The 26,683-nt window shown below is 45.1% G+C and overlaps 1 protein-coding gene across 1 annotated transcript in view; it reads left to right on the top strand.

Annotated features, from left to right (window-relative positions):
• The window catches only part of helz2a (helicase with zinc finger 2a), a 100,475-nt gene that overhangs the window by 38,420 nt on the left and 35,372 nt on the right, over window positions 1-26,683 (top strand). The window contains exons 5-10 of the mRNA XM_078236486.1: window positions 6,140-6,648; window positions 9,255-9,884; window positions 10,596-11,385; window positions 15,959-16,034; window positions 17,921-21,482; window positions 24,732-24,817. Of these exons, the coding sequence (XP_078092612.1) occupies window positions 6,140-6,648; window positions 9,255-9,884; window positions 10,596-11,385; window positions 15,959-16,034; window positions 17,921-21,482; window positions 24,732-24,817 (5,653 nt within the window). The remainder of the gene's footprint in view (window positions 1-6,139; window positions 6,649-9,254; window positions 9,885-10,595; window positions 11,386-15,958; window positions 16,035-17,920; window positions 21,483-24,731; window positions 24,818-26,683) is intronic.

The following is a 26,683-nucleotide window of genomic DNA, read 5'->3' as shown; positions in this document are numbered from 1 at the left end:
TTAAATTTCTTAGCCTTTCTTCCTCTGTCTTCCTTTAAAAATGTCCCTAAAAGCGAACTCTTTGGGGGGGAATTTTACCATTTTGAGTCTAAGTGCCGAATCCGGGTGTCAAATAGATCCGCGCCTGGAATCCTCTTTCCACCGCGCTCATACGCGTTTTGCCGGCTCCGGCCCAATCCGCGCTGTGGGCGGGGCTTAGTGCTGGCGGACCGATCGGAGCTCTGAACTGCGCATGCGCAGTTCGAAAAAAATCTGACAGAGCGCGCCCAGGCGCAAAAGAAAGAAAAAGCAGAAAGCGGAGAGAGCGGCTCTCTGACAATCATCCTCTGGTTTGGGGGGGGGGTGGGGGATGGGTGAGAGGAGGGTGGGGGGCGGGACCCACATCATTCTCTAGTCGGGGGGGGGGGGGGGGGGGGAGAGTGGGAGTGGGAGGGGAGGGGTGTGACCGATCATCCCCTGGTGGGGGGGGGGGAGAGGGGGTGTGACATCTCATCCTCTTGGTGGCGGGGGGGGGGGAGGGGGTGTGACCGATCATCCCCTGGGGGGGATGAGAGCGGGTGTGACGAATCATCCTCTGGTCGGGGGGGCTCCGCTGCCTGTCTGCGGCCGATCCCTCCTGCCGGAGTGGACGTGCGGCCATGCCATCCCACAAAATCTTCCGTATGAAGCGATTCCTCGCTAAGAAGATGAAGCAGAACCGGCCGATTCCACAGTGGATCCGCATGAAAACCGGCAACAAGATCAGTACAAGTCCAAGAGGAGACACTGGAGAAGGACCAAGCTGGGCCTGTAAAGGGATCCACCATCACTGGTACACTACCAGCCACAGATTACTCTTCCCTGCAGGGGCAAGAGAGCGGGAGAGATGGCTGTGGCTGGTAGTGTACCAGTGATGGTGGATCCCTTTACAGGCCCTGCTTGGTCCTTCTCCAGTGTCTCCTCTTGGACCTGTACTGATCTTGTAGCCGGTTTTCATGCGGATCCACTGTGGAATCGGCCGGTTCTGCTTCATCTTCTTAGCGAGGAATCGCTTCATCCGGAAGGTTTCGTGGGATGGCATGGCCGCACGTCCACTCCGGCAGGAGGCATCGGCCGCAGACAGGCAGCGGAGCCCCCCTGACCAGAGGATGATACGCCACACCCCCTCTCCCCCCGCCCTCCCCAGGGGATGAGACGTCACACCCCCTCCCCTCCTCCCACCTCCCTCCCCCCCCGACCAGATGATGACCTGGGTCAGAGAGCCGTTGGAGGCTCTGAGTCCGCTCTTCGGAGGCTGCAGCGGTGACTTCAGACTTTTATTCGGCAGGTCGATTACAGTGCGGATGCGGATCAGGCCAGAAGACGGTAAAGTGGGATTTGGTGGTAGAGTTGGGCGCGCGGTTCATTAATTCGATTTAAATGCATGCAAATACATTTAAATTGTCGGGCTGCCCGATTCGGGCGCGGGCCGGACCCGCGCCCGAATCGGGTGTCGGTAAAGCCGCGATCTGCTCAGACTCGGGTGCAGATCGCGGTATAGGCCCGATGCCCAACTTTACCGCGATTTCGCACCCGAAAACGGACGTGAAGTTTTGGTAAAATCAGGCCTTTTGTCTAAATATTGATCAACTGCCTGAATATCTCCTTATAAAGAGAATAAAGAAAGAACAAAGAAGATTACAGCACAGGAACAGGCCCTTCGGCCCTCCAAGTTTGCACCGACCATGCTGCCCGACTGAACTAAAACCCCCTACCCTTCCGGGGACCATATCCATCTATTCCCATCCTATTCATGTATTTGTCCAGACGCTATCGTATCTGCTTCCACTACCTCCCCGGCAGCGAGTTCCAGGCACCCACCACCCTCTGTGTAAAAAAACTTGCCTCATACATCTCCTTTAAACCTTGCCCCTTGCACTTTAAACCTATGCTCCCCTAGTAATTGACTCTTCTACCCTGGGAAAAAGTTTCTGACTATCCACTCTGTCCATGCCCCTCATAATTTTGTAGACTTCTATCAGGTCGCCCCTCAACCTCCGTTGTTCCAGTGAAAACAAACCAAGTTTCTCCAACCTCTCCTTATAGCTAATGCCCTCCATATCAGGCAACATCCTGGTAAATCTTTTCTGTACCCTCTCCAAAGTCTCCACATCCTTCTGGTAGTGTGGCGACCAGAATTGAACACTATATTCCAAGTGCAGCCTGACTAAGGTTCTCTCGTTATGTGGCTCACTGTCACAATTTATTTGATAATGTTCCTGTTAAGCATTTTGAGGTATTTTAGTATGTTACAGATGCTATAGTTTGGGATATGATAGCACACTGGTTATGCTGTGGTCTTGTAATCTAGGGGCCTGTACTAACATGAGTTAAAATCCCATCTTGGCAACTGGGGAGCTAAATTCAATTAATTAGCTAACTCTGGAATAAAAAAAACTGATAGCAGCCACAAAACTACAGTAGAGTCATAAAATCCTTTGGTGGAGGAAATCTGTCTTCTTCATCAGATCTGGCCTAATTGTGACTCCTGGCTATAGCAGTGTGGTTGTCTCTACTGGAAAGTTGATGGGAAGGGTACTTAACTGTGTGGGAGGCAGGATGAAAGCTGGTTGTTGGATTGAAGGCAGATCATACTTCTTAACAGCAAGTGGCGGAAATCTATTTTTAGTTCATTCGCATATCATGTATGCTCATTGAAACACCACTTCACCAGATAAAATTGTACCTTTGTACCTGCAAATGAGGGATGAGGCATCTGGAATGTGCCTCCAGATTCAGGACTGGTTAAACCTGATGTGCAGCAGTGAGGTTGTCTTCCTGGATGATTTGGACTGAATGGAATCTGTTTTTCTTGTATGGGGAGCTTTATTGAACCTGGGGAGAAGAGGTGTTGATGCACTGAGATTGGGTGTTGGCGGTGAAAAGAGAAAGGGGCATGCCTGACCAGGGAGGGAATGAAGGAGGTGGCTGTAAGAAGGGGAACAGGGCATGGAAGGCTGACCAAGGGAGGTTGCAGCCTTACTAAGACTCGCGGGGGACAGAGGGAGGGAGCTGAACTACATAGGGAAGGTCAGTGTCTTACAGGTGGGGAGGTCAAGCACAATCATGCGGTTCGAGGGTTACAGAGAGTCCTGAGAGTCGAGGGCAACAGAGGACATGTCAAGGAAGATAGAGGGAGTGTCAACGGTGACAGATGGCAGGTCAAGGGTAACAAAGAACAGTTCCAGTGTGCTGGGGGGCTGACCAATGATCATGGGGGAAGGCTCTAGGGTGAATAATAATTGGTCAAGGGAGATGGGATGGGTCGAGGGTTACTGATGTCAAGGTAAGGATGATGGATTGATGTGCCAGACAAGCCCATGATGACACCGTTGCATCCAGGCTGACTAATGCTGCTGGATGGCACGAGGTTGATGCCTCTTTTGGTGTCATTTAAATATGGCATCTGGACCTCCAGCAAGGTTAGCGACTTCCTACCCATACCTACCGCATGATTGGCTAGGGCCCTTATCTCCACATTTAATTGGGTGCCAACAGTGTGACGAGCCACTCCACCACTCTGAACTTCCAGACCTACCATTGAGGTGTGAAGAAGATTTTGCCCTGGATTTTTCTTTCAGCCTGACCCGCTGAGTATTTCCAGCATTGTCTTGTCTTTGTTTCAGATTTCCAGCTTCTGCAGTTATTCAAAGTTTCAGCTTAAAAATTCCGTCAATTATACACAAATTAAAATCTTAAAAAATAAACTGAAATTTATCAATCCTCCCGCACATTTTAAAAGATGAGGATTTTCCATTTGTGTTCCAGTAAAGCATTTACCAAGGAAGAGCACGGCCTGCTCCCATGAATCTGCCAGCACTGCTATCCATCTTGTTGCTAGGAGATAAGTAGTACTTCAAGATAAACTTTACGTTTCAAACCCAAGGCAGAACAATATAGTTTTTATCGGATACACGTCTCTTCAGAATTTTTCTGTGTGGTCTATACAGAACTTTGGTCAGAATCTGGGAAAACCTGTTGCATTTTTAGGAATAAGATCAGGCTGTGGATTGCTTTGAGAACAGTTCAGCTTTCAGCTTTCGACAATATAAATATGAGGTGTTTCTTTCAAAGCTAATGCTCCAATTTTCTGCAATGCTATCTTGAAGGTTTTGTCTCATGCTGCTGTATGGTTTTGTGGACACTGAAGTATTGTCCTCCAATATTTTACCCAGGTTGCCGTGCATCTTGTATGAGCCTAGATTATGAGTGTTGGCGGGCGATTGAACTGAAAGAGGGATCACAGCCAGGCAAGACCCTGATCCAACCAGGTGTCTTATGTGTAGGCGTTTCCTAGCAGAGGTTGCTGCATATCAATCAGAAGGAGGCTCCCTCACTGAATTTTTCTCTATAACCCTGAGGCACTCTGAGCATTTAGAGTGAAATCTATCATATATTGGCTCTGTGTAGCGCTGTGCTGAAATTGGCAAAGCACTTGAATGTGGAGTCAAATGTTGTATGTGGGAACAAATACTGGAATCAGAATTGCTACAATGCAGAAAGAGATCATTTGGCCCATCGATCTTGCACCGACAACAATTCCACCCAGGCCCTATCCCCATCACCACACTATTTGCCCTGCTAATCTCCCTGGAGACTAAGGGGCAATTTAGCATGGCCAATCAACCTGACCCGCACACCTTTGGACTGTGGGAGGAGATCGGAGGACCCGGAGGAAACCCACACAGACACGGGGAGAATGTGCAAACTCCACACAGGCAGTGACGCAAAGCTGGAATTGAACCTGGGTCCCTGGCGCTGTGAGGCGGCAGTGCTAACCACTGTGCCGCCAGGCTGCCCTGGTCATCTTTATACAATATAAATAAGTGATCTTGAAAATGGCATTAGTCTGATACCATGGGTTGAAGATTCAATTTTGGGCAGTGGCATAAAACGGCTGATGGCTGGTCATTTGATATCCCTTTTACACCCACACATACACACAAACACACAAATGCGCATATACACACACATGTGCGCACAAACACGCACTTAAACATGCACACACATGCATGCACAAGTGCACATATGCACCTATACACACACGCAAGCACAAACACACACATGCATGAACAAACACACACACATATGCTTGATCAAGCACTTACGCACACAGGCATGCAGACATGTATACACACACACATCTGTGATGAAGCTCACCCTACAGGTGTTTAACAGCTGTCACATCCTTAACTGGCTAGAAATGGGATTTCCACCCCCTTCCAAGAGGAAATCCCATATTAGAGAGCTGATAGCCAATCAAATGGCCAACATTGGAGCCTGTACTGTGAGTTGAGTCTGTAGTGCCACTCGACCAAGTTGGCAGATCTGGCTGAGGGGATTGGGTGCAGGGTGACAGGTTAAGGGGTGTGCGGCAATGCAGAGGAAGTTCACACCTTGCGGGAGGGGTCTCTGATGGGGACTGGATGCCTGGCCAGGAGGCATCTCCTCTCCAGCCTGTCCACCAGGCTAACAGCCCTTGCTGGGCGCCAGTTGATGTGGGCCAGGCCTCTGCTGCTGCGGGTAAAATGCCAGCAGCCGCATGAGGAAGCCCCTAAATGGCCATTAATTGACCATAAGGGCCTCAATTTACGCACCCCCCTCCCCACCTGCCATCCCCGCTCTGTGAGGAATGTAAAATTTGGGCCTTCATTATATGATTAAAGCATTTCTTTGCTTTCAACATTCCTCTGCCCTTTGAAGATCTGTATTTTCATTGAAATATGTAGTAATCAAGATGAACGAATGTCAGTGCCTCAAAATAGAAAAGTTGTTGCTTTAGTCATTCATTATTGTCATTGAATACTCCCAGGTCAAGTATAGCACAGGACAGAGTTCCCTTTCTTTGGCCCAGCAATGTGCCTTAATCCTAACCTCAAAACTACAGGCTTTAATGTTCAAGTGGAGGATTTTATGTTTCACAAACCGGTCCTTCTTATGTGCTCTCTGAACAAGACTGCTAACTTTAGCTGAACTGTAAGTAGCCGTGGCTGAATGATTAGAAATGTTGCTCCAATAGCTGTTTTATTTCTACCAAGATATTGGAAAATATGTTGGAACTCGCACATCTGAATTGGATGAGGAACATCACTGATTGTTCTTTTTATTGCTGTGTGTGCAGAGACCATTGCTGAATGTTGCACTGCTGAAGAGGGAGCCTGGAGCAGTATTCTGGCTGGAAGGCAAGGACGTACCAAAGAATTGCTCCAGTGCTGAAGGTATCAAATTCCGATCAGCAGGCACTTCCTATTGCGTTGGTGTCTCGTTTGAATCTGTGAACCTAGGAATTTATGACCAATGGGTTGTTTTTGATTTTGGAAGTCGACCGCTACTCGTTCAGAAGATTAATGTCAGCGAAGTGAATGGGTTCCAACCAGCTGCAGAGGCAAGCGGTGACTTCCCATTTGCCAAGCTGGAGAGGTGGCACAGTGGCAATCGGAGGATTGTGCCTTCCGTAGAGAAGACCGAACAGGAACTTCTGGTCTTGCAGAAATACAAACTGCCCGCTTTATCGTTGGAGTATAAAGTCAAGGACGTGGCAAGAACTCCTATAACACATGTGAATTACAAAGAAAGAATGCACAATTTCCTCTACCAAGAGGAACAAGCTGAAGAAGATTTGGTTTCAAGGTACAGTATCTGACCAGAAAGCTGCCAAGACAGTATGCAACAAAATGTCTTCCTCAAGCCCTAAGTTAGTAGTCAGAGTAAGACAATTTAGATCTAAATGGAAAAAAAAGTTAGCATTTTCCTAACGAGGCCTTCTCTCTAATGCTAAAGGTGTCCAATTTATCAATCCTTGAAAGACCTGCCAGATCACAAATTTTCTCTGTTAGACTTTTGCATTAATGCAAGCACAACTCTATCGATTTTTCCCTTTCCATTTACTTTATTGATAATTTTATTCAGTTCATCTGTCACCATCAGAATTAGATTTATTAATCCACGATTTGTGTTTTGATGGGCATGCCTTAAACTTTGCTCTAATTGGTATAGATGTTTTCTTACATGTCCACCACATCTATAAACACTGAGGAGTTCAGCCTAAATAAGCTGAACCTTGATGAGTTAACCAATTTGTTTACAAAGAAAGGTTGTGTATTGGTGAAAAAAGAGATTAGTTATCAAAGCTTTCCTTCTTGCATTCATCAGGATTAATGCAAGAATACCAAATTTTGAAGGGAATAACAGTTTATACTGCTTGAGAAACATAGAAACATAGAAAACTACAGCACAAAACAGGCCCTTCAGCCCCACAAGTTGTGCCGAACATATCCCTACCTTTTAGGCCTACCTATAACCCTCCATCCTATTAAGTCCCATGTACTCATCCAGGAGTCTCTTAAAAGACCCTATTGAGTTTGCCTCCACCACCACTGACGGCAGCCGATTCCACTCGCCCACCACCCTCTGTGTGAAAAACTTCCCCCTAACATTTCCCCTGTACCTACCCCCCAGCACCATAAACCTGTGTCCTCTCGTAGCAGCCATTTCCACCCTGGGAAAAAGCCTCTGAGAGTCCACCAAATCTATGCCTCTCAACATCTTATATACCTCTATTAGGTCTCCTCTCATCCTACGTCTCTCCAAGGAGAAAAGACCGAGCTCCCTCAGCCTATCCTCATAAGGCATGCCACTCAATCCAGGCAACATCCTTGTAAATCTCCTCTGCACCCTTTCAATCTTTTCCACATCCTTCCTGTAATGAGGCGACCAGAACTGAGCACAGGTACTCCAAGTGGGGTCTGACGATGGTCTTATATAGCTGCATCATTATCCCTCGATTGATAAAGGCCAGCACACCGTACGCCTTCTTAACCACCTCCTCCACCTACGGGGCCGATTTTAGAGTCCTATGGACCCGGACCCCAAGGTCCTTCTGATCCTCTACCGTACTAAGAGTCTTTCCCTTTATATTGTACTCCTTCATCCCATTCGACCTGCCAAAATGGACCACTACGCATTTATCTGGGTTGAAGTCCATCTGAAACAGGGTGGTGATTGGTTGGCAAGAGGATTCTTCTAGGTTGAGGCATTGCCATGGAGAGTGCACCAAGAAACAGTTACCCTGAAGCTTTCGTTTAAACTAAAATAGTGTGACTCTGATTGGGAATCCTCCAAAGAGCAGTGTCCCCCAAGCTTTTTTTCTTTTGAAATGATACAATATCTGGATAAATTCCTTTTGCCTTCAGAGGACATGGCCCTGTGTGTGAATCTATGTCGTTTCTAGAAAATGCGAGTCCATTTGATAATCTTAAATTGGTTGTTACTGTAATTCTTGGTACATTCGGGAATGTTCAGTAAGTGCTGCTCAATCACAGAACCACATCTAATGTTGGACCCTGTTTCTCCCACTAGTGGGAGCATAAGGTCCAAGCGAGGTCAATGAACATTTGAATGGCTTGTTGCATTCTCCGCAGGGGAACCCACCATGGCGGGGCTGGAACATTCCTGCCTATGTTCTGAGTTTTGCAGGCACGGGTTAGTTGCCTATTGTGGATAGCTGAATAGATGTACGATTTGATACCTTCTATCAATAGTTGGGACAAACAGCAGCTCAATCAGAGAACAGATGTGAACCAATCAGCATCCTGTTTCTCATGCAGTATAATTGTTGTTCCCTTTGAAACTTGGTATTCTGGCCGCAACCCTGATGAGTGCAAGATGAAAAAGTTCTGACAGCATGTCTTTTCTTTTCAGCAATATTCAAAATTGCTTGTTTGGGGGCATGGCAGGAGGTGGGGAGAAGTGAGGCCTGGACATCACCCCCATTAGTACAGCAGGTGTCAGAAGTTCCAGCTGAGTCAGAATTGCACCAATTATGCCTGTAGCAATCACTGTTCCCTCCATCTAACAATCACCATCTTCTCCCTCTCAATAGTTTGCTCCATTCCCAATCACCCCCATCCCAGCTGATCGCTTCACCTTGTCTCGCAGGATCTATCTGGAACCCCAGCTGATGACCCAGTGGCCCAGTTGACGTCCTTTTCTCTGGCAAGCTCCCGGGAAATCCCCAGCAGCTTAACTTAATTGAGGCCTGAGGCCCATCATCATTTCCTGCCCCCATTTTGCACTGACCTGTGTCATAAACCAATTTCCAAGGCATGCTTTTTTTCCAATGCATATCTGTGTTATTTTGCCTTTGGACACATAGATATAAGAAGATATTTAGAAAACAATTAAGTTTTGTCTGTTAACCATGCTAAACACAATTGTCAATTTTTTTTCCTTGATAGGCTCAGTCTGCAGGAGACAATTTCTATCACAGACAAATTGGAACATATGTTTGAAGGGTTGATGATTGCGCAACATGGAGAGCTCTTTGCTGTTTTCCATCCCCCTCTTGCTTTGACTAATACAAATGAAAGCTTCCTGTTCAAGAGAGCAGTTAATACTGTGCTGTTAGCACCCAATCCTCCCTCAAGCAATGTGGTTTATGAGGCTGCCATCCTTCGTGAGGCCACCACTGAAAATTGCATTGCCCTAAAGCTGTCACCACGTTGCCAAACTGATCTTGCTTTCCACAAAGGAAGCTGTCACAGCGTGGAGATTCAGTTCCAGTTAGACCGGCTTCCCTTTTGCTTCAAGCACCAAGCTGTGGACCTGCTTCCAAGTGAGCAGATAATTTTCCCAGAGATCACCACGTGTTCCATTCCTCAGCTTCCCTCTCCTGTTCTAACTGGAAACCAAAAGCAACGTGATGCTATTGCCTTCATTGCTGGAAAAACATCTGGGGAAAAACCTGCCCCCCCTCTTTTAATTTACGGCCCTTTTGGAACTGGAAAAACCTTTACCTTGGCAACAGCTGCTATGGAAATTGTGAAAGAACCAAACTCTAGATTGCTGCTATGCACGGACACTAATAGGTGAGTAGTATGTTATTCAGTGTTTGCAACAGCACAATATGTGTTAATTAATGAAACATTGAACAGCAGCACGTAATATGTCTGAATCAACTTTAATTTCATGACTATTGTATTTCCAAAGTCCTGGCTGGTGATATTTCACACTGCAAAAGTAACAATAAGCACATGAAACATCATCAGATACCTTTAGTCATCAACTTTATTAAAAACAGCCTAAAGGTTACATAGTCCATAACGCCAGGGCGGTGATGGCCGAGTGGTATAATGGCTAGACTATTAATCCAGAAACTCAGCTAATGTTCTGGGGACCCGGGTTCAAATCCCGCCAAGGCAGAAGGTGGAATTAAAATTCAATAAAAAATATCTGGAATTTAGAATCTACTGATGACCATGAAATCACGATGACCATGATTGTCGGAAAAACCCATCTGGTTCAGTAATGTCCTTTAGGGAAGGAAACGTGCCGTCCTTACCTGGTCTGGCCTACATGTGACTCCAGAACTACAGCAATGAAGTTCAACTGCCCTCGGGCAACTGGGGATGGGCAATAAATGCTGTAAGAAGTCTAACAGCACCAGGTTAACACCAGGCATCTCCACATCAGTAAATGCTGGCCAGCCAGCAATGCCCATGTATGTATGAAAAAAAGAATATCCAAAATAAGTTGTTTAGATCTTATTAATTAGCTTGTTTTTTGCTTTGTCATTTCAGTGCTGCAGATTTGTATGTCAAGGAATATTTTCATTACCATGTCTGTTCTGGACATTTGAAAGCAAGTCCCCTGCGACTGAAATATGTGAAGCAAAACCCCATTCATACTGATGCCATCACAAAGCAATACTGTTTAATTTCCAACAATTCATTCATTGCCCCTGACAGAAATACCTTGGAATTATACCGTATAGTGATCACCACTTGCATGGAGGCAAAATTGTTTTCTGAACTCAGGTTGCCCCTGGGCTTTTTCACACATATCCTGATTGATGAAGCAGCTCAGATGTTGGAGTGCGACGCACTGATTCCGCTGGCTCTAGCCAGCAGTACAACACGAATTGTCCTTGCAGGAGATCACATGCAAGTGACACCCAAGCTTTTCTCCCTCGAAAGCAGCGAGATGGCAGACTACACTTTGCTCAATCGTCTGTTCCACTATTATCAGAAAATAAAACATTACAAGGCAATCAAAAGCCGCCTAATCTTCAAGGAAAACTACAGATCGGTGAAAGAGATAATTGACTTTGTCTCGAAGCATTTTTACGTGGGAACCTCCGATGTCATTCAAGCAAGTGGAAACATTCCACGTCATCCTCACTTCTACCCGCTGATGTTTTGCCACGTTCCCGGGAGCAGCTGTTTCAACCCTTCCAAGTTATCCTGGTATAATGAGACTGAAATAATTCAAGTGGTTGAAAAGGTGGAATCTGTTCTGAATAACTGGCCCATGGAGTGGGGAAAACTGGATCCAAGCTCAGTGTGTGTTGTATCTTCTGAAGGGTTTCAGGTATAAAAGTTATAAAGTTTTATTTATCAGTCACAAGTAGGCTTACATTCACACTGCAATAAAGTTACTGTGAAAGTCCCCTAGTCGCCACACTCCAGTGCCTGTTCGGGTACACTGAGGGAGCATGCACCTAACCAGCATGTCTTTGGACTGCGGGAGGAAACCGGAGCACCTGGAGCAAACCCATGCAGACACAGGGAGAAGGTACAAACTCCACACAGACAGTCACCCAAGCCAGGATTCGAACTCGGGTCCCTGGCGCTGTGAGGCAGCAGTGCTAACCACTGTGCCACCATGTAATACAGTGTAGAGTATATATTAAATCCATTTAACAGCTTGAAAATGAATAACGTTGCTTAGAAAGGAGAGTTTTGAGAACAGAATTAAGTTCCAGGAAGAATTAGGAATAGCCTATGGCAACAATTCTGCCTTTGCGCGGCCAAGAATTTTCAACAGGACCGACATCCTTGTGGAGAATTGTCAGCGAGATGAACGGCAAGTGCTGTTCATTGTCCACTGACCACGGAATCTGGCCAATGTTACTGACTAGGAAAGTGTTGCACAACATTGTACAGAATGACTCTGAGGAAGTGAACTCAAGTAATAACAGTGAAAATGTTCCTCCAGCATAAATGATTTTAGCTGAATTTTGCAAGCATCAGGGGAGAGTTCATGCTGGAATTGAACTTGTTTTCCCTTTTACTGCAGTAACATTAAATACTTTTGGAATAGGTATAGCCTAAATTGGAGACTGATTGAAGCAATGACTCATTTACCTCATTGTTTCTGAGCCCTACACTGAGAAGAGGGCACCTTCTGTTTGTTCTGTTCTCGACCAAAGAGGTCCTTATGGCCTGATTCCCAGCTTTGAGCAAATTGGTGCTGGCTGGTCACTAGTTCTACACCTACTAAGGTGGGACGGTTCACTTTGAACCAGCAATGGAGAGGTTTCCAGCCCACCTGAACTGGATCCAGACCTGAGACATCAAGCTAGAGTGAATTCAAAAAGTGCCATTTACTGCGTAGTTTTCCCGTCCCGCCCGCCACGGGAATCTTAGCGGGCGGGACACGGACCATGTAAAGGTCCGTTGACCTCGGGCGGGATTTTACGGTCTTGGGGAGAACGCAGCTGGAAAATCCCCCCCGTAGTCACAACTGCAATCATCTAATTATAATTTCAAAAATCAACTTAATACACACGCAGGCCTAATTATCTCCAGGTTACACCATCATGTAATTATGATTATTTTGCAAGACTACGTGGCCCCTTTAAAAGCTGTGGCTAAAGTTGCTTTTCTTAAATTGCCACATAATCCAAGAATCTCCAGAATCCCGAAGCTTGACAAATACGCCACATTTTCCGTCTATTGTAGTGTAGGAGAAAACATCACATAGAGGGCCTACTGCGCAAGGCAGAAATAAAGGCCACAGTAGGATCTTTATCACTTTTCATGTGCTCATGTTGTGTAAACATTTCCTTGTTGCTGTCCGCTGTGACAATTTCAGGCTCCAAGTCCAACCATGTCTAGTGCAGTTAGACTGTTCCAAATTTGCCTGTATTGTTTTCTTAGGATCACAGCTTGTGTGGTTCTTTGTTTTCCGAAAGCCCAGGTTTGACCTCTCTCTTAGTTTTGATATTAATTGAGCAACAGTTCTCTTTTTGTAACGCCCTGTGAGTCACATGATAATATCCTGCAGTGAGGAAATTGCCAAGTTTTTAAAAGTCACTTTTTGCGCGATTGTTGATTATCACCAGGAGTGATTTCATTTTATTTCCTATATAGAAAATATATTTTCCTGCTCAACAAAGTGATGGATATGTTTGAGAGGGGCTCCCTCTTGTCCTTTGGTGCCAGGCCTAGATCTTCCAATTGGGAGATGTGCTATTAGCACCCTACCTGACCGTTAGTTTGCAGTTTCCATAGCGGCTTGTGCTCCTGATCTACGTTGGAGTTGGAGTTGGGAAACACGCTGAAGGAAACCTGCATATGAGGGATGGAATTCGCAAGGTTAAAAAAGACCCCAGAGACCTTTAAAAATGGTGGGCGGAACCCGGATGTGGATGTTCCACCTCCATTTTCAGCTGATATCATTTTTGCCAGCAAGGAAAGGGGGTGGGGTGTGAATCACGCACAGAATCTGCAGGGCCATTTGAAAATAGTTCTGAAAAATGCAATTATCCATGCCCCCAGGAGCATAGGCCTGTAGTGTGGGAGTCACAAGTTTAGGGGTGAGACCTCACAAAAAGGTGCGTATCCCTTGTGCAGACCTTTGTAAAGTAATACTTTAAACACTGAAGCCTTTTTTCAGAGATAGAGGTTGGTGGAAAACCAAACAGGAGGAAGTGGAGGGGGTTGCGAAAGAGGACAACTTTTCCAGCCCTGACCCCAGGTGTGTGTTTGGGTTCTGTGGGACAAAGGGTATCCAGTTAGGAGATAGCTGCTTACGCCCTTGAGCCTACTGAGTCAAGGCTCTAACATCCAAAGGTGTGCGGCTTAGGCCATGCTAAAATGCCCCTTAGTGTCATGGGGACCAGCTAGGCTAAACGTATGGGGTTATGGGTGGGATTGTGGTCAGTGCAGACTCAATGGGCTGAATTGCCTCCTTCTGCACTGTAGGATTCTATGATTTTATGATTCTGTCATTGCAACACCAGCCACTTGCAGCTGTGGACCATCACTGAGCAGGCTGATGGCCTGTGAAAGTTACGGTTCAGAGGTTTTGACCACTTCGGGGGAGCAATGTGGTACTTGCCTGCAAGGGTGTTAAGGATAGTGACTGTTGCATGCTCCATAATATGGCACAGCAGAGGGGCCTGAGGCCAGCGAAAGAGCAATATCATCGGCGGAGGAGAGCCGAAGAGGGAATAAGCAGGGCGAGGTGCCATCGAGGAGGAGAGTTAAAGTTTATTTATCAGTCACAAGTAGGCTTACATTAACACTGCAATGAAGTTACCGTGAAAATCCCCTAGTCGCCACACTCCAGCGCCTATTTGGCTACACTGAAGGAGAATTTATCATGGCCAATTCGCCTAGGCAGTCAGTGGATGTTGTTCTTACCCAGGGCATGCAAAGGTATTTCAATGGGAATTTTATCCAACTGATGGATAAAATTGTTCTGTGTTTTTAGTAACATAGGAGCAGGAGTTTGCCATTCAGCCCATTGAGCATGTTCCACTGTGATCATGGTTGATCAACCACTTCAGTGCCTTTTTCCCACACTATCCACATATTCCTATGTCTTTTATGTTTAGAAATCTATCAATCTCTACTTTAAAGATATCCAATGACTCAGTTTCCACAGCCCTTGCTTAACTAAGTGTTGGCCTCCATTTCCTTGACTTGCTCCATTGCTGAGCCTCTGTGGATGGGAAGGTTGTGTGAAATGTGCAGTCAGTGTGAATCCCGCTCACCCTGATGAGTCCAAGGGGCGATTCTCCTGAGAGACTCAAGGGGAGGCCATTTTGCGGGCTCCCCGCTAGGCGCCACAGCCTCTGTGAGCCTCTGGCAACCAGATTTCCGGTGTCGTCAGCTCCGTGTCAGAAATCAGGGCAGAGCTGTATAAATTATGCTAATCTTAATTTAAATATATCTTAAATATCATTAGCAGGCCCGGGACTGAAATCTCCTGGCCTGCGAGCCGCTCCCCACCCCCGCCAGGAGTGGTTCGCTCCAGTGGACCGACCCTGCTGGAGTGAAGGGGGGGTCATCGAGGGGGAGGAGGGGGGGCAAAGTGCCAATGCTCAGGGAGCACATTGGCACTGCCCACCAGGAATCGGGCAGTGCTAACGGGGTACTGTTGCCACTCTGCATTTTGGAATTGTAGGCAGAGGGAGGGAAGCCAGCGATTGGGCCTGGACATTGGGGTTGGGAGGGGCTCTGACTAGAAACTTAGAAACCCTACTGCACAGAAGGAGGCCATTCGGCCCATCGAGTCTGCACTGACCACAATCCCACCCAGGCCCTACCCCCATATATTTACCCACTAATCCCTCTAACCTACGCATCCCGGGACAGTAAGGGCAATTTTTTTTTTTAGCATGACCAATCAACCTAACCCGCACATCTTTGGACTGTGGGAGGAAACCGGAGCACCCGGAGGAAACCCATGCACTCACGAGGAGAATGTGCAAACTCCACACAGACAGTGACCCAAGCCGGGAATCGAACCCAGGTCCCTGGAGCTGTGAAGCAGCAGTGCTAACCACTGTGCTACTGTGCTGCCCCAATGACTATGAATGTAACAATATATCCGGCACCCTCTCCTTTCTTTCTTCCCTATGTACTCCATGTACGGTATGCTTTGTCTGTATAACATGCAAGAAACAATAATTTTCACTGTATCCCAATACATGTGACAATAATAAATCAAATCAAATTAGTTGGACAACCATATCTGTAGAGTATCTGAAATGGAGAACTCATTGGGAATCGGGAAAGTTGTACCCTTCATTCTGTCAATTCAAATTGCCATTTCGTTCAGAAGGACTTTATATTTATTTCAGCCAGAAAAACAAAATGACACTAATTGGTGGATTTACTTTAATAATCTCTTGTAAACTTGTTTTATTCAGGTTCAATGCTTGAGACACAGACTGAGGCAGTGTGGACGCTCATCAGTAACTGTAGAAAATGTCTTCAACATTCAAGGTAGGTTTATTTATAGCTCATTGAACTGTGAAAGTGCTGCAAATAGACTTTTCATATTGGTGCCGCATTTGGGGATTTCCTCCTCCTCTTGTGAAACCACACCAATATACCGTGAGGCTGTTTCACCAACAAGGGAAAGAAAAACAGCCTTGTAGTTAAATGAGTTGTAAACTATTTTAATAGTTCTAGAATTTGTGTGTTTGTATGCATATAATACTGATGTCCCTTATTAAGTTAATTTTCAATTTAGACCTGTGCATATGAAAAACTCACATGGGTGGCACAGTGGGTGCGGCACAGTGGTTAGCACTGCTGCCTCACAGCACCAGGTAGCTGGGTTCAATTCCAGCCTTGGGTGACTGTGTGGAGTTGCACATTCTTCCCGAGTTTGTGTGGGTTTCCTCCAGGTGCTCCAATTTCCTCCCACAATCCAAAGATGTGCGGGTTAGGTGGATTGGCCATGCTAAATTGCCCCTTAGCGCTGCAAGATGTATAGGTTAGGGGGAATTAGTGGGGTAAATACATGGGATTACAAGAATAGGGTGGGGGTGGGCCTGGGTGAGATGTTGAGTCAGTGCAGACTCGATGGGCCGAATGGCCTCCTTCTGCACTGTAGGGTTTCAGTGATTCTCTATGATTTAAGAAATCCCCTTTTGATGATACTTTAAAGACATCAAAAAAAGGAGGATGATGTTAGCAGTTACTGGAAATTCAGGGGTTGAAACCCACCAAATTCTATACTGATTAGAATTCGACATTTGAAATATCCTTCAACAGCAATTCCAAACCTGTGGCCTGTATAATCTAGAAGGACAAGGGAAACAGGTGCCTAGGAACACCACCACCTGCACGTTGCCCTCCAAGCCACACACTATGACTTCCCCGACTTTGAACTATATCACTATTCCTTCAATATGCCGAGGTCAAAATCCTGGAACCCCCCTTCCTAACAGGGTACCTATACCAAATGGACTGCAGTGGTTGAAGAAGATGGCCACCACCACTTTCCCAACGGTAACAAGGGATGGGCAATAAATGCTGGCCCAGTCAGCAATGTCCACATCCTGTGGAAGTACAAATAAGTTGTGTAAGTTTGGAAATTTAGAACTTTTGGTACAAAGTTTATACGTTTATTCATCAGGAAAGTTGGCCAGATGTGAGGATCTGCAGCAGAACATTACAGGTGTTAGCTATGGAAATAAAAGCAAGCCAGACTTTGGGGCAATATACGTGCAATAATTACATGACCTGAATTTTGCTTTCAGCAGCAAAGGAACAGCTTTGGCGCTTTCCTTCATGTACAGTTGCTTAGAGACTTATGGGTGGTTAGAGACGTGGGGTGGTTAACAGAGGCCTCTAGCCATCTGGCATTTGTTTTGGTGCAGCACCCTCAATATGAGTTCCGTGGCATCTGTGAACAGGGCAAACAACAGTGATGCTTTTCACCCAAAGAGAATGAAGTATTCTCATTGCGCCATGCAGAGTTTAAACAAGTAAGCAAATACAGGAAATATAAACCATATACAGGAAGCAAAATAAACTCTGCAAAATCCAGGGGGAGAGATAATAGGGGGACAGAATGTTTTTTAAATCTTGCAAATCTTTTTCTCCCGAGAGAATGTGCAGAATCTTGTGGAGGTGATGGGGAGTCTGAGCTATCGGTTGGAGAGCCAGCGAGACCCCGCATCACCTCCTTCCAGAAGGTCCTCCATGTCTTGATTCTTGACAGAGGCATTTGTGTGAAATTTCTGACATTTTCCTGAATCCCACTTAATAGCAGTGTGTGTCAACACTGCCTTAGAAAAGAAGTAGCTGAGTATTTTTATACACTCATTGATGGAAATGATAGCTTCATGTGAGGTAATTTGTTTATTCTTTCTCTCCAGGAAAGCAGTTCAGAGTGATTATCATTTCTACCGTGCACACTTGTGAAAGCAGCATTTCTTCAAAGAGTGCCGGATTGGAATTCTTCAATCAATCTAGGGTTTTGAATACAGCCATGACACGGGCCCAGTCTCTTGTCATAGTTGTCGGCGATGCTGTGGCTCTTTGCTCTGTTGGGAAATGCAGCAAAATTTGGAAGAAGTATATTCAGGAGTCTATTCACAATCAAGGCATTTACCCAGAGGATCTCACAATGGAGCAGATTAAACAGGCCATTGTTGACATGGAGACCTGGACTCTCAAAGGGGAAGATGAAAGTGATGATGATTCTTATTATTCAGACAAAGATGTTGATCCAATACTACAAGAACTTTTAGATGAGAGCAAGAATGTGACATTAACAGTGACAGAGGAAGGATTGATAGACATTATTGAAGGCGAGGAAATAGAACCAGAGAATAAGATTAATGAAATTCCCGTAGTATCTACCCAGTCCTCTCAGAAGAAAAGAAATGCACAGTACACTAATTACCCTAAACATGTTCTGGAGCAATTGCTGTTAACTCAACCTATGAAGTACAAGCGATGTGAGATAGTCATGGAAAAATTTTACAAAGGCTATGCTGTCACTCTGGATGAATCTCAGCCTGTACACATTAAGATAGAAGGTCGAGTTAACTGTGGACAATCGTTCCCCGGTGATCAGGTTTTAGTTGAAATTCTGCCCCAGAATTCAGGCTCAGGTGATCATTTTGGTGTATGTGGAAAAGTTGTAGGAGTGCTAAAGGCAGGTGACTTGCCAAGAACCTTTGTCTGCACAGTTGATGAATATGATTCACATGTCATGGTCCCTGTCAACAAGTGTGTTACGAAAATCTACACGCCACCAGCAGATAAACAATCTCGCAACAAAATCCCAATTCGCAAACGTAAAAAAGAAAAATTTGTGACAGTTAAAACTATATATCTTACTGAAGAAATAAAGAGGAATTATTTCTTTGTTGTTGATCTACTATGCTGGCGGAGCAGTTTTTACCTTCCATTGGGAATTGTAACTAAATTACTCCCTGTAGCAGTAACAATGGATCAAGGAATGGATATACTGAACTTGGAATACCATGTTCAGGACAGCTACCCAAAAGAAGTTATCAAAGAGATAGCAGAACACAACCAGAAATTCAGGGAAACATTGGGTGAAAATCGAGTGGACTGCCGCAAGTATTTAACATTCACTGTGGATTCCTCAGATTCCAAGGATCTTGATGATGCCATTAGCGTGAGAGAGTTAGATAGAAATTATGAAATAGGGCTTCACATCGCAGATGTGCGAAGCTTTGTGCAAAAGGGTAGTCTTTTAGATAGTGAGGCACAGAAGCGTGGAGTTACTTATTATTCACCTGACAGAGAGCCAATTAACATGCTACCACCAAAACTCAGTCAAGAAATCTGCAGCCTACTGCCAGGAAAAGAATGCAAGGCCATCTCTCTGTTCGTTGTGGTAGAAAAGGGCACCGACAAGGTCATGGAAGCAAACTTTTCACTTTCTGTTATTAAGTCAGACAGAAGACTCTCCTATGAGGAAGCTGAAGAAATCATCAACAATTTTAGTGGAAGTGATTTAAGGTTTGACACTCTGGAAGATTCAATTGCTGTAGCCTTTCACTTCGCCAGAGTCCACAGAAAGTGTCGACTTCAAGATGACTGCTATTACGAACAGCCTGATGAAAAGAGGCACCTGGGAAACAGAAAATCCCATCAGATGATTGAAGAACTCATGATAATGATGAACAGCTTTGTTGCTGAATTCTTGACCAATAATACTGAAACAATAAGTGTGACACCGTTGAGATGCCAGGGTTCTCCCGCACTTCAGGAAATGGCCAATCTGGAAAGTAAGCACAGGAAGTTGATTTGCCTTTCCATTCATCTCTCTCACCAAATTGGCATCCTGCCAAACGTTCAACCTCAACCTTGTGAGGATTTCCAGATTTTATCTTCTTTGTGGAACAGTCTGTTAATGGCAGCTAAGGCTAATGACATTCATAAGTTGTCAGATTTCATCGCAACAGATGATATCCACCCAAGTCTCGCACCGGTAACATTAGAACTCAGAAAACTTATGCACAGATCGTTATTTGTTTGCTCTAACTCAACACCTGGGTCGAAGCAAGGGCATTACTCTCTGCAACTCGAATGTTACACCTGGGCCACTTCACCCATTCGCCGATACCTGGACATTATTATCCAGCGTCTCCTTGCCGCTGTCCTCTGCAAGGGACACCTGCCCTACAGCAAACAGGAAATTGAAAAATTATGCACAGATTTCAATAGAAAAAGTAGGAAGGCTTCAAGTTATAAGAAAAAAGCTCAGAACCTTCACTTGGCAACGCAGCTTAGAAGTCAAGTTGTGCAAAAGCTGGCATTCGCTATTGACGTTGAATCCCAAACCAGGTCCTTCAAAGTTATGTTCCCTTTGAACAATGACACTTTATCAGAGTTCCACCAAGTAAATTACAGAACTCTGCAGCTGGTGGAACAACCTGCCTATGATCAGAGCAAAAACTCAGTGAAATTAACGTGGAGGAAAAGAATCTACTGCTTAGTAACACAGAGAAATTCTATTCTTCCACCTGGGCCATTCTGCAATCCACACGTCCATACCATTGGAGCTAAGACTTGGCAGCAATTTGTCAACGCAGTCAGATCAGAAGAATTTTGTAAGGTGGCTGCCCTTCTCTTGGAGAAGAGCCAAGTTGCCAAATCTAGTGATAAACAGGGGTACTTTGGCAAGATAGATGTAGAGAAGTGCAAAAAGTCTTCACTTGCACATTACGTACATATTTCCCTGGAGGTTAAAAATGGCGATGCTTTGCAGTTACAGCTGAGCACAGATGTAAAGAATGGCTTCTTGGTGCCGACTGTGCAGTTGTGGAGTATAACTCCAATGTTTGAAATTTGTGTCGAGCATGCAGAAAACCCCATTGCGTGCTTCTCGGAGTACGCTTCAAGATCACCCCAAAAGAACTATCAGAATGCAAGGGAATACCAAACAATCTGGGGACCGCTGTGTGCAATGGAATCTGCATCAAGTGCTGTGTGCGAGAATGAAGTTATAATTGTCTACGATGTTAAGATAACTTGGATGAGGAAGGAGAGACAAGGCGGAAAGTTGTATGGGTCATTTTCTATTCCCAAAGAATTTAGTAAAAATTGGCATATTGAAGGTGCCCTGGGCAATTGCTACCTGTGTATCCGGTGTAGAGGCCTGAAACAGAAAGAGGAAAGGAATCTGACCAAAAACGATGAGCCTCTTTCTCAAAGGTTTAAGGCCCTCTGCATATCAGAAAGCTCCTCCGAACTGAATATTGACCCTGACAGTTACATCTGGGTTGCACATGCTGTGACTGAAAGGTTTCAAAATGATGCTCCTAAACCTGATAGAGAAATCAGCGTGAAGGCAGACTTTGCTATTCACAAAATGTCCATGGATACCATCCCAAGTGAAATATTCCAGGACGATACGGTGTTCACTGTGGAGATCATTCCCAAACTACTTCCTGACATGTAAGTACTATGGCTGGACAACTATAATGAAAGGTTTTGTGTCTAATTTTGTAGTGGCTTTGTAGGACTGAAAAGTTTTGAATTCCTAATCATTAGAATTTGGTTTCAAATGTTACGAAATTACCACATATACTTACATTCAAGGTGAATCTTTGAATCCAATTTTTTAGGAAAATCATTAAGGGTCAGCTTTTATGCGAGTATTATTTCTGTGGGGTTTATACATGTGCTTGATTTGGGCCAGACTGCAATCTAGAGTCATGTCTTTATTCTTACCCAGCTAGTTCATAACTCCATCAATAGCATTATTTAATAACACAGACAGATACTTGACACCGTGAATTTAATGTTTTTACTTTATACATTCCAGAATTCTTGGTTTGAAGTTTTGTTTTTAAATGAATTTACATACTGACCAGTTAGCTCTTGACTGAGGTTATCATATATTTTGTTATTAGAACATATGACATAGAACAGTGCAGGAACAGGCCCTTTGGCCCATGATGTTGTGCTGAACATGACACCAAATTAAAGTAATCCCTTGGTCCACATCCCTCTATTCCTTGCATACTGCTGTGCTTATCTAAAAGCTCCTTAAGCACCCCTATCATATCTGCCTCACCACCACCCCTTGGCAGCGCATTCCAGACATCTATCACTCTCTGTGTAAAAAACCTGCCCGTCACATGTCCTTTGAACTTTCCCCCTCTCACCTGAAGTGCATGCCCCTAGTATTAGACATTTCAACTCTGGGAAAAGATTCTGACTGTCAAACCTATCTATGCCTCTCACAATTTAATAGACTTCTATCAGGTCTCCCCCCGGACTCCACTGCTCCAGAGAAAACAGCCCTAGTTTGTCCAGCCTCGCCTTATAGCTCATATCCTCTAATCCAGGCAGCATCCTGGTAAACCTCTTCTGCACCCACTCCAAAGCCTCCACATCCTTCCTGTAACGTGGCGACCAGAATTGAATGCAACACAAGTGTGGCCTAACTGAAGTTTTATAAAGCTGCAACATGACATCCTGACTCTTGTACTCAATGCCCCTCTACTTTTCATCTTTGTCTGGCACAGCAGGCCTTTGCAGGCTATTTCCCCACATTGCAATCCTGCTTCTTGAGTGGCTGTGCACACCCACTTTATTTTTACCTAGCAGACTTGGGAACCACCATCTCCTGAAGCAGGATGGAGATGTAAGTGAAGGCATGTGGATGTTGAGGTGGTGGGTTAGAAAGCCCACCTCTGTTTGTTGGGACCAACCCAGTCGTTAGCTGAATGTGAAGCCCCTTAACCCCTCACCCCCACATGCCAATGTCCCCCCACACCCCCTGCCCCTTCATACTCCCAGCCCACACCGAGTATCCACTATGTGTAAAACTAGGGGAAGTCTTTGAGATGACTATAATTCAGATTAAGTCAAGATAAAGTGCCATTCAAAAACCACGCGAAAAAAAATCCTTTTAGAACCACATTAAACTGCCAAGATAAACAACAGTCATCAAAAGCTACTTCCAAAAATTATAATCCTATTATAAAGCTGTCAGGATAGGTAAACTCTCAGTCCCGTTGACAAGTGTATCAACAATCTTTGCTGAGCTGAATCTATTAGTAGAGACTGGGACATAGCCATCACGGATAATGAGATTCTATTGAATGACTGTGGGTTGAATTTTGTGTCCCCTCAGTGGGCATGTCTCCCATGGGTGCAGGGGGAGCCCACCACCTCCCCACACAATCCCGAGCTCACCCCCATAATAATACGGGGGGGGGGTGGGGGGAGCTGGGTCACCAGCCCACCTGCCATGTTTAAATGAATGATAGTTGTTAATTAAGCTTGACTGGGCCCCTAATGTTTTTTAACTTATGAGGAGAGGGAAGCCGGGGTTGGCGCGGTGGGGTTGCTCTTCCCGGCTGATTGCCGGTTGCCTCCTCCCCCACCCCCAGACTGAAATTCCCCTTTCCTTCCTAAACGCTGCCTCCCTTAAACCCACCCACAACACTGCCCCCCTCCCTCCCTGTCCCCCACTGTTCTTCCTATCCTACCCAAACCTTCCTAGCCAAAGACGCAGGACTTACCTGCTTGGGGGATCCATGCCCTTAATCTTGCTCTTCTTGCACAGTCATGGCGGCAGACCACTGATGCCTTCCTGGCACTGCCAGGACTGCTGGCCAATTGGGAGGGACTTCCTCTGGACTTTGTTAGGGTGAATTAATAGTTTTAAGTGTTTAAGTAAAATGGGGGGTTTGAGTAAAGAGCAAATGTTTATGCCCCTTGAACTTTACACACATTCAAGGACCTAAGATCAGCAGAATTTGCCAGTAGTGATGTTTACTTAGAAGAAGAACAGATGGTCTCCAGCTCGGAGGGAATAACAAGATTCTGGGTGAAGGTTTAATAATAAATCTATGTGGACAAGATCAGAATTCTAAATAATGCACTGACTAACTGTATACAACTGTGTATATCTGTGACTTAGAAGAGAGAGCTCTGTCCAAGTGAAAGCTCTAATAGAGCAGTGCCTGCTGTATGAGGAGAGTGCTTCTTCAGTGGTTTCTCTGGGGCAGTGCCCTCCATGCTCGATTCCATGAACAAACTATCGTCACCTGCCCCTGAGTCTCCTGTGGTTAGTTAGCCCACTACAACAATGTCATAAGTCCAAAATGGTTTGCACACCCCTCAGCGCTTTGTGGCTGTGGGGCAGGTCGGAATGGAGCATGTTGTATCCAGGGGGAGTGGGGGAGGGGGGAAGCTGTGTTGCCTGTTCCCTTCCCATATTATTCAGTCCTCTATCAACAGCCTCCACTGAGCTGAATGCATCAGTGGAGTTTGGAATTCAGCCAACCACGCACAATAAGATTCTGTTGCGCCATTGTGTCAATAAAATCTCAATCTACTGAATCCTAAAGCAGGTTCAGTAGATATAATGAAATCTTACGTACGAACTTGCCAAATTTGTTATCATCAGAGCTCTCTTCTCACTTAGCGTTAAAGGCGCTGTCTAAAGCTCGTTACCACAAGGTTTCAAGAAAAGTTTAAAAACATGACTGTCATCCTGCACCTAAAAAGGTTTAAAGAAGGCGAATAGCAATAGTTAGAATGTGAAATAAAAACGGGAATTGTAGAAATACTTGACATGTTAGTCAGCATCTGTTGAGAGAAAATGCAGAAGTTATGAAATTTGTTTTGTCAGAGTGATGTTTAATGCTAAACCCACCAATCCTAACAACTTCCTTTTGAATTTTACAGACGCAAGGAGGGTGCTGTTCAAAGTCTCACTGGCAGTTCGCAACTGGCTCAGAGCATAGCACTGGGTCAACATATACCTTCCAGACGTAAGAACAGCTTACAGGCATAATTGAACATTTATCCCAAATATAAGACCAGAGTATATTCATTGGTTCTGTGACGAGGTTAAAGGCATATTTGTTTTCGGGCCATATTAACTCTTTCACAGCAGTATTGACATTTTTCTCACTCAAAAACCCATTGCTTTGTAAGGAGTATGTGCTGAAAATTTCAGAAGACACCTGCCCACTTGAATGCACTGAAAGAATGCTGTGTTTTTGTTATAGGACCTAGTCACTTAATGCTGAACAGTCTTCCGAACTCTATCCTTCAGTATTCTTTAATATTAGATGGTCAAAGTGAAATTATGGGCCTCAGATATCCTTGGGATAATATTGCAGTGGGTTAGCTGGGATCAGGGTAAAACTGACCAAGTGGGGTTCACAAGGTCAATGAGAGGACATTGCTTGTAGCTGGGAAGTTTAACTAGAATATTAGGTGCTTCTCACTCATGAGGAGAATGCTGTTAAGGTCTCAGCCATGCTCCCTTTGGCCTTCCTGTGTAAAGGGCAGATCAAGATGTTCATTAAAAGAAAATTGTCTCATTGTTTGGAGTCCTGGCCACTCATTTGGAGTGTCCAATGGAATCTACTTTCGCTGATATGAAGCCAGGATGTCTCATCTCACTGAATCTTGGTGTAAGGAGTAACTTTTCTTGTCCTGTCTCCATCAATATTTCGGGGTCTTGCCCCTTACTCAGCAAGTTGAAAACTCTAGAAATGGCAGAGTCCCTGGAAACAAGTGGCTTTTCATTATTTTCTGGTCATTACCACGGGTTTCCTGTCTCAGTTATCATGGGAGTCAGGTACTAGAACTTTGGGCTCATTATCTTGAACAGTTTTCAAATATCTAGAGGAAGATAACATTCCTTATCATTAATTAATATCATGTGGAAACATAGCTTTTTTAGTGTTCTCATGATTCTGAAGCCTGATGGTGTTGGGCTTTAAATATTTTCCATTATTTATGTCATACATGTGATTAGTTTGTGATTGACATCTAGCTGCTGTCTTTCTGATCCATTTAATGACCGTGGTCTTGGAAGTCCACTTTCTGTTGTAGGTGCTGGGGATTGCTCAATGGTGAACCCCTCTTCCTAAAGCTGGAAGTATCTGGGGTCAAGGAGAGTTCATGTTGGTGCACCTTGAGCACTCGTCGGAAATGCAGCATTGGGCAACCACTAGTGGGTCGACAGCACAGAACGACATTTTACAAAGGGGCAGATTACAAGGAATGACTGGAATTTTTTTCTATGCTTAAACTCTGGCCTGGTCTCTTAGCTGGACCTATGTTTTTCAAACTGAGTACCACTTTTATTGTTTGGTGTATTGGTTGGTAAGCAGATCCCAAGTCAAATGTAAAGGGAAACCTCGCCTGGAAATTTCTTCCCCCCCTTCTTACCCAACTTCTGCTGTAAAGGGTTACGTTCTGAGCAAAAAAGTCCCCAGGCGAAATTTGGCACAGGGATCAGAACAGCCCTTCCACCATGCTGCTGAGTACATTAACACAGTGGAACAGCACCTTCAGGGGTTTGATTTCAACCCATAAATCCTTCAGTTTGTTGCCATGTATTTATTGATTTAAGTCAGTGAGTGTTTTGGGAATTCATAAACCAATGGGTAGAATTTTATGTCTGCCAAGTGGGCCTGGCCCGGAAGCGTGTTATATTCGTGTCTGCGTGGGTTTCCTCCGGGTGCTCCGGTTTCCTCCCACAGTCCAAAGATGTGCGGGTTAGGTTGATTGGCCTGGTTAAAATTGCCCCTTAGAGTCCTGGGATGTGTAGGTTAGAGGGATTAGCGGGTAAAAATATGTGGGGGTAGGGCCTGGGTGGGATTGTGGTCGGTGTAGACTCG

Source organism: Mustelus asterias, chromosome 20, assembly GCF_964213995.1.
Source record: "Mustelus asterias chromosome 20, sMusAst1.hap1.1, whole genome shotgun sequence".
Classification (NCBI taxonomy): Eukaryota; Metazoa; Chordata; class Chondrichthyes; order Carcharhiniformes; family Triakidae; genus Mustelus; species Mustelus asterias.
The sequence above is the reverse complement of the archived record's forward strand: the minus strand, read 5'-3'. Positions and strand labels throughout refer to the sequence as shown.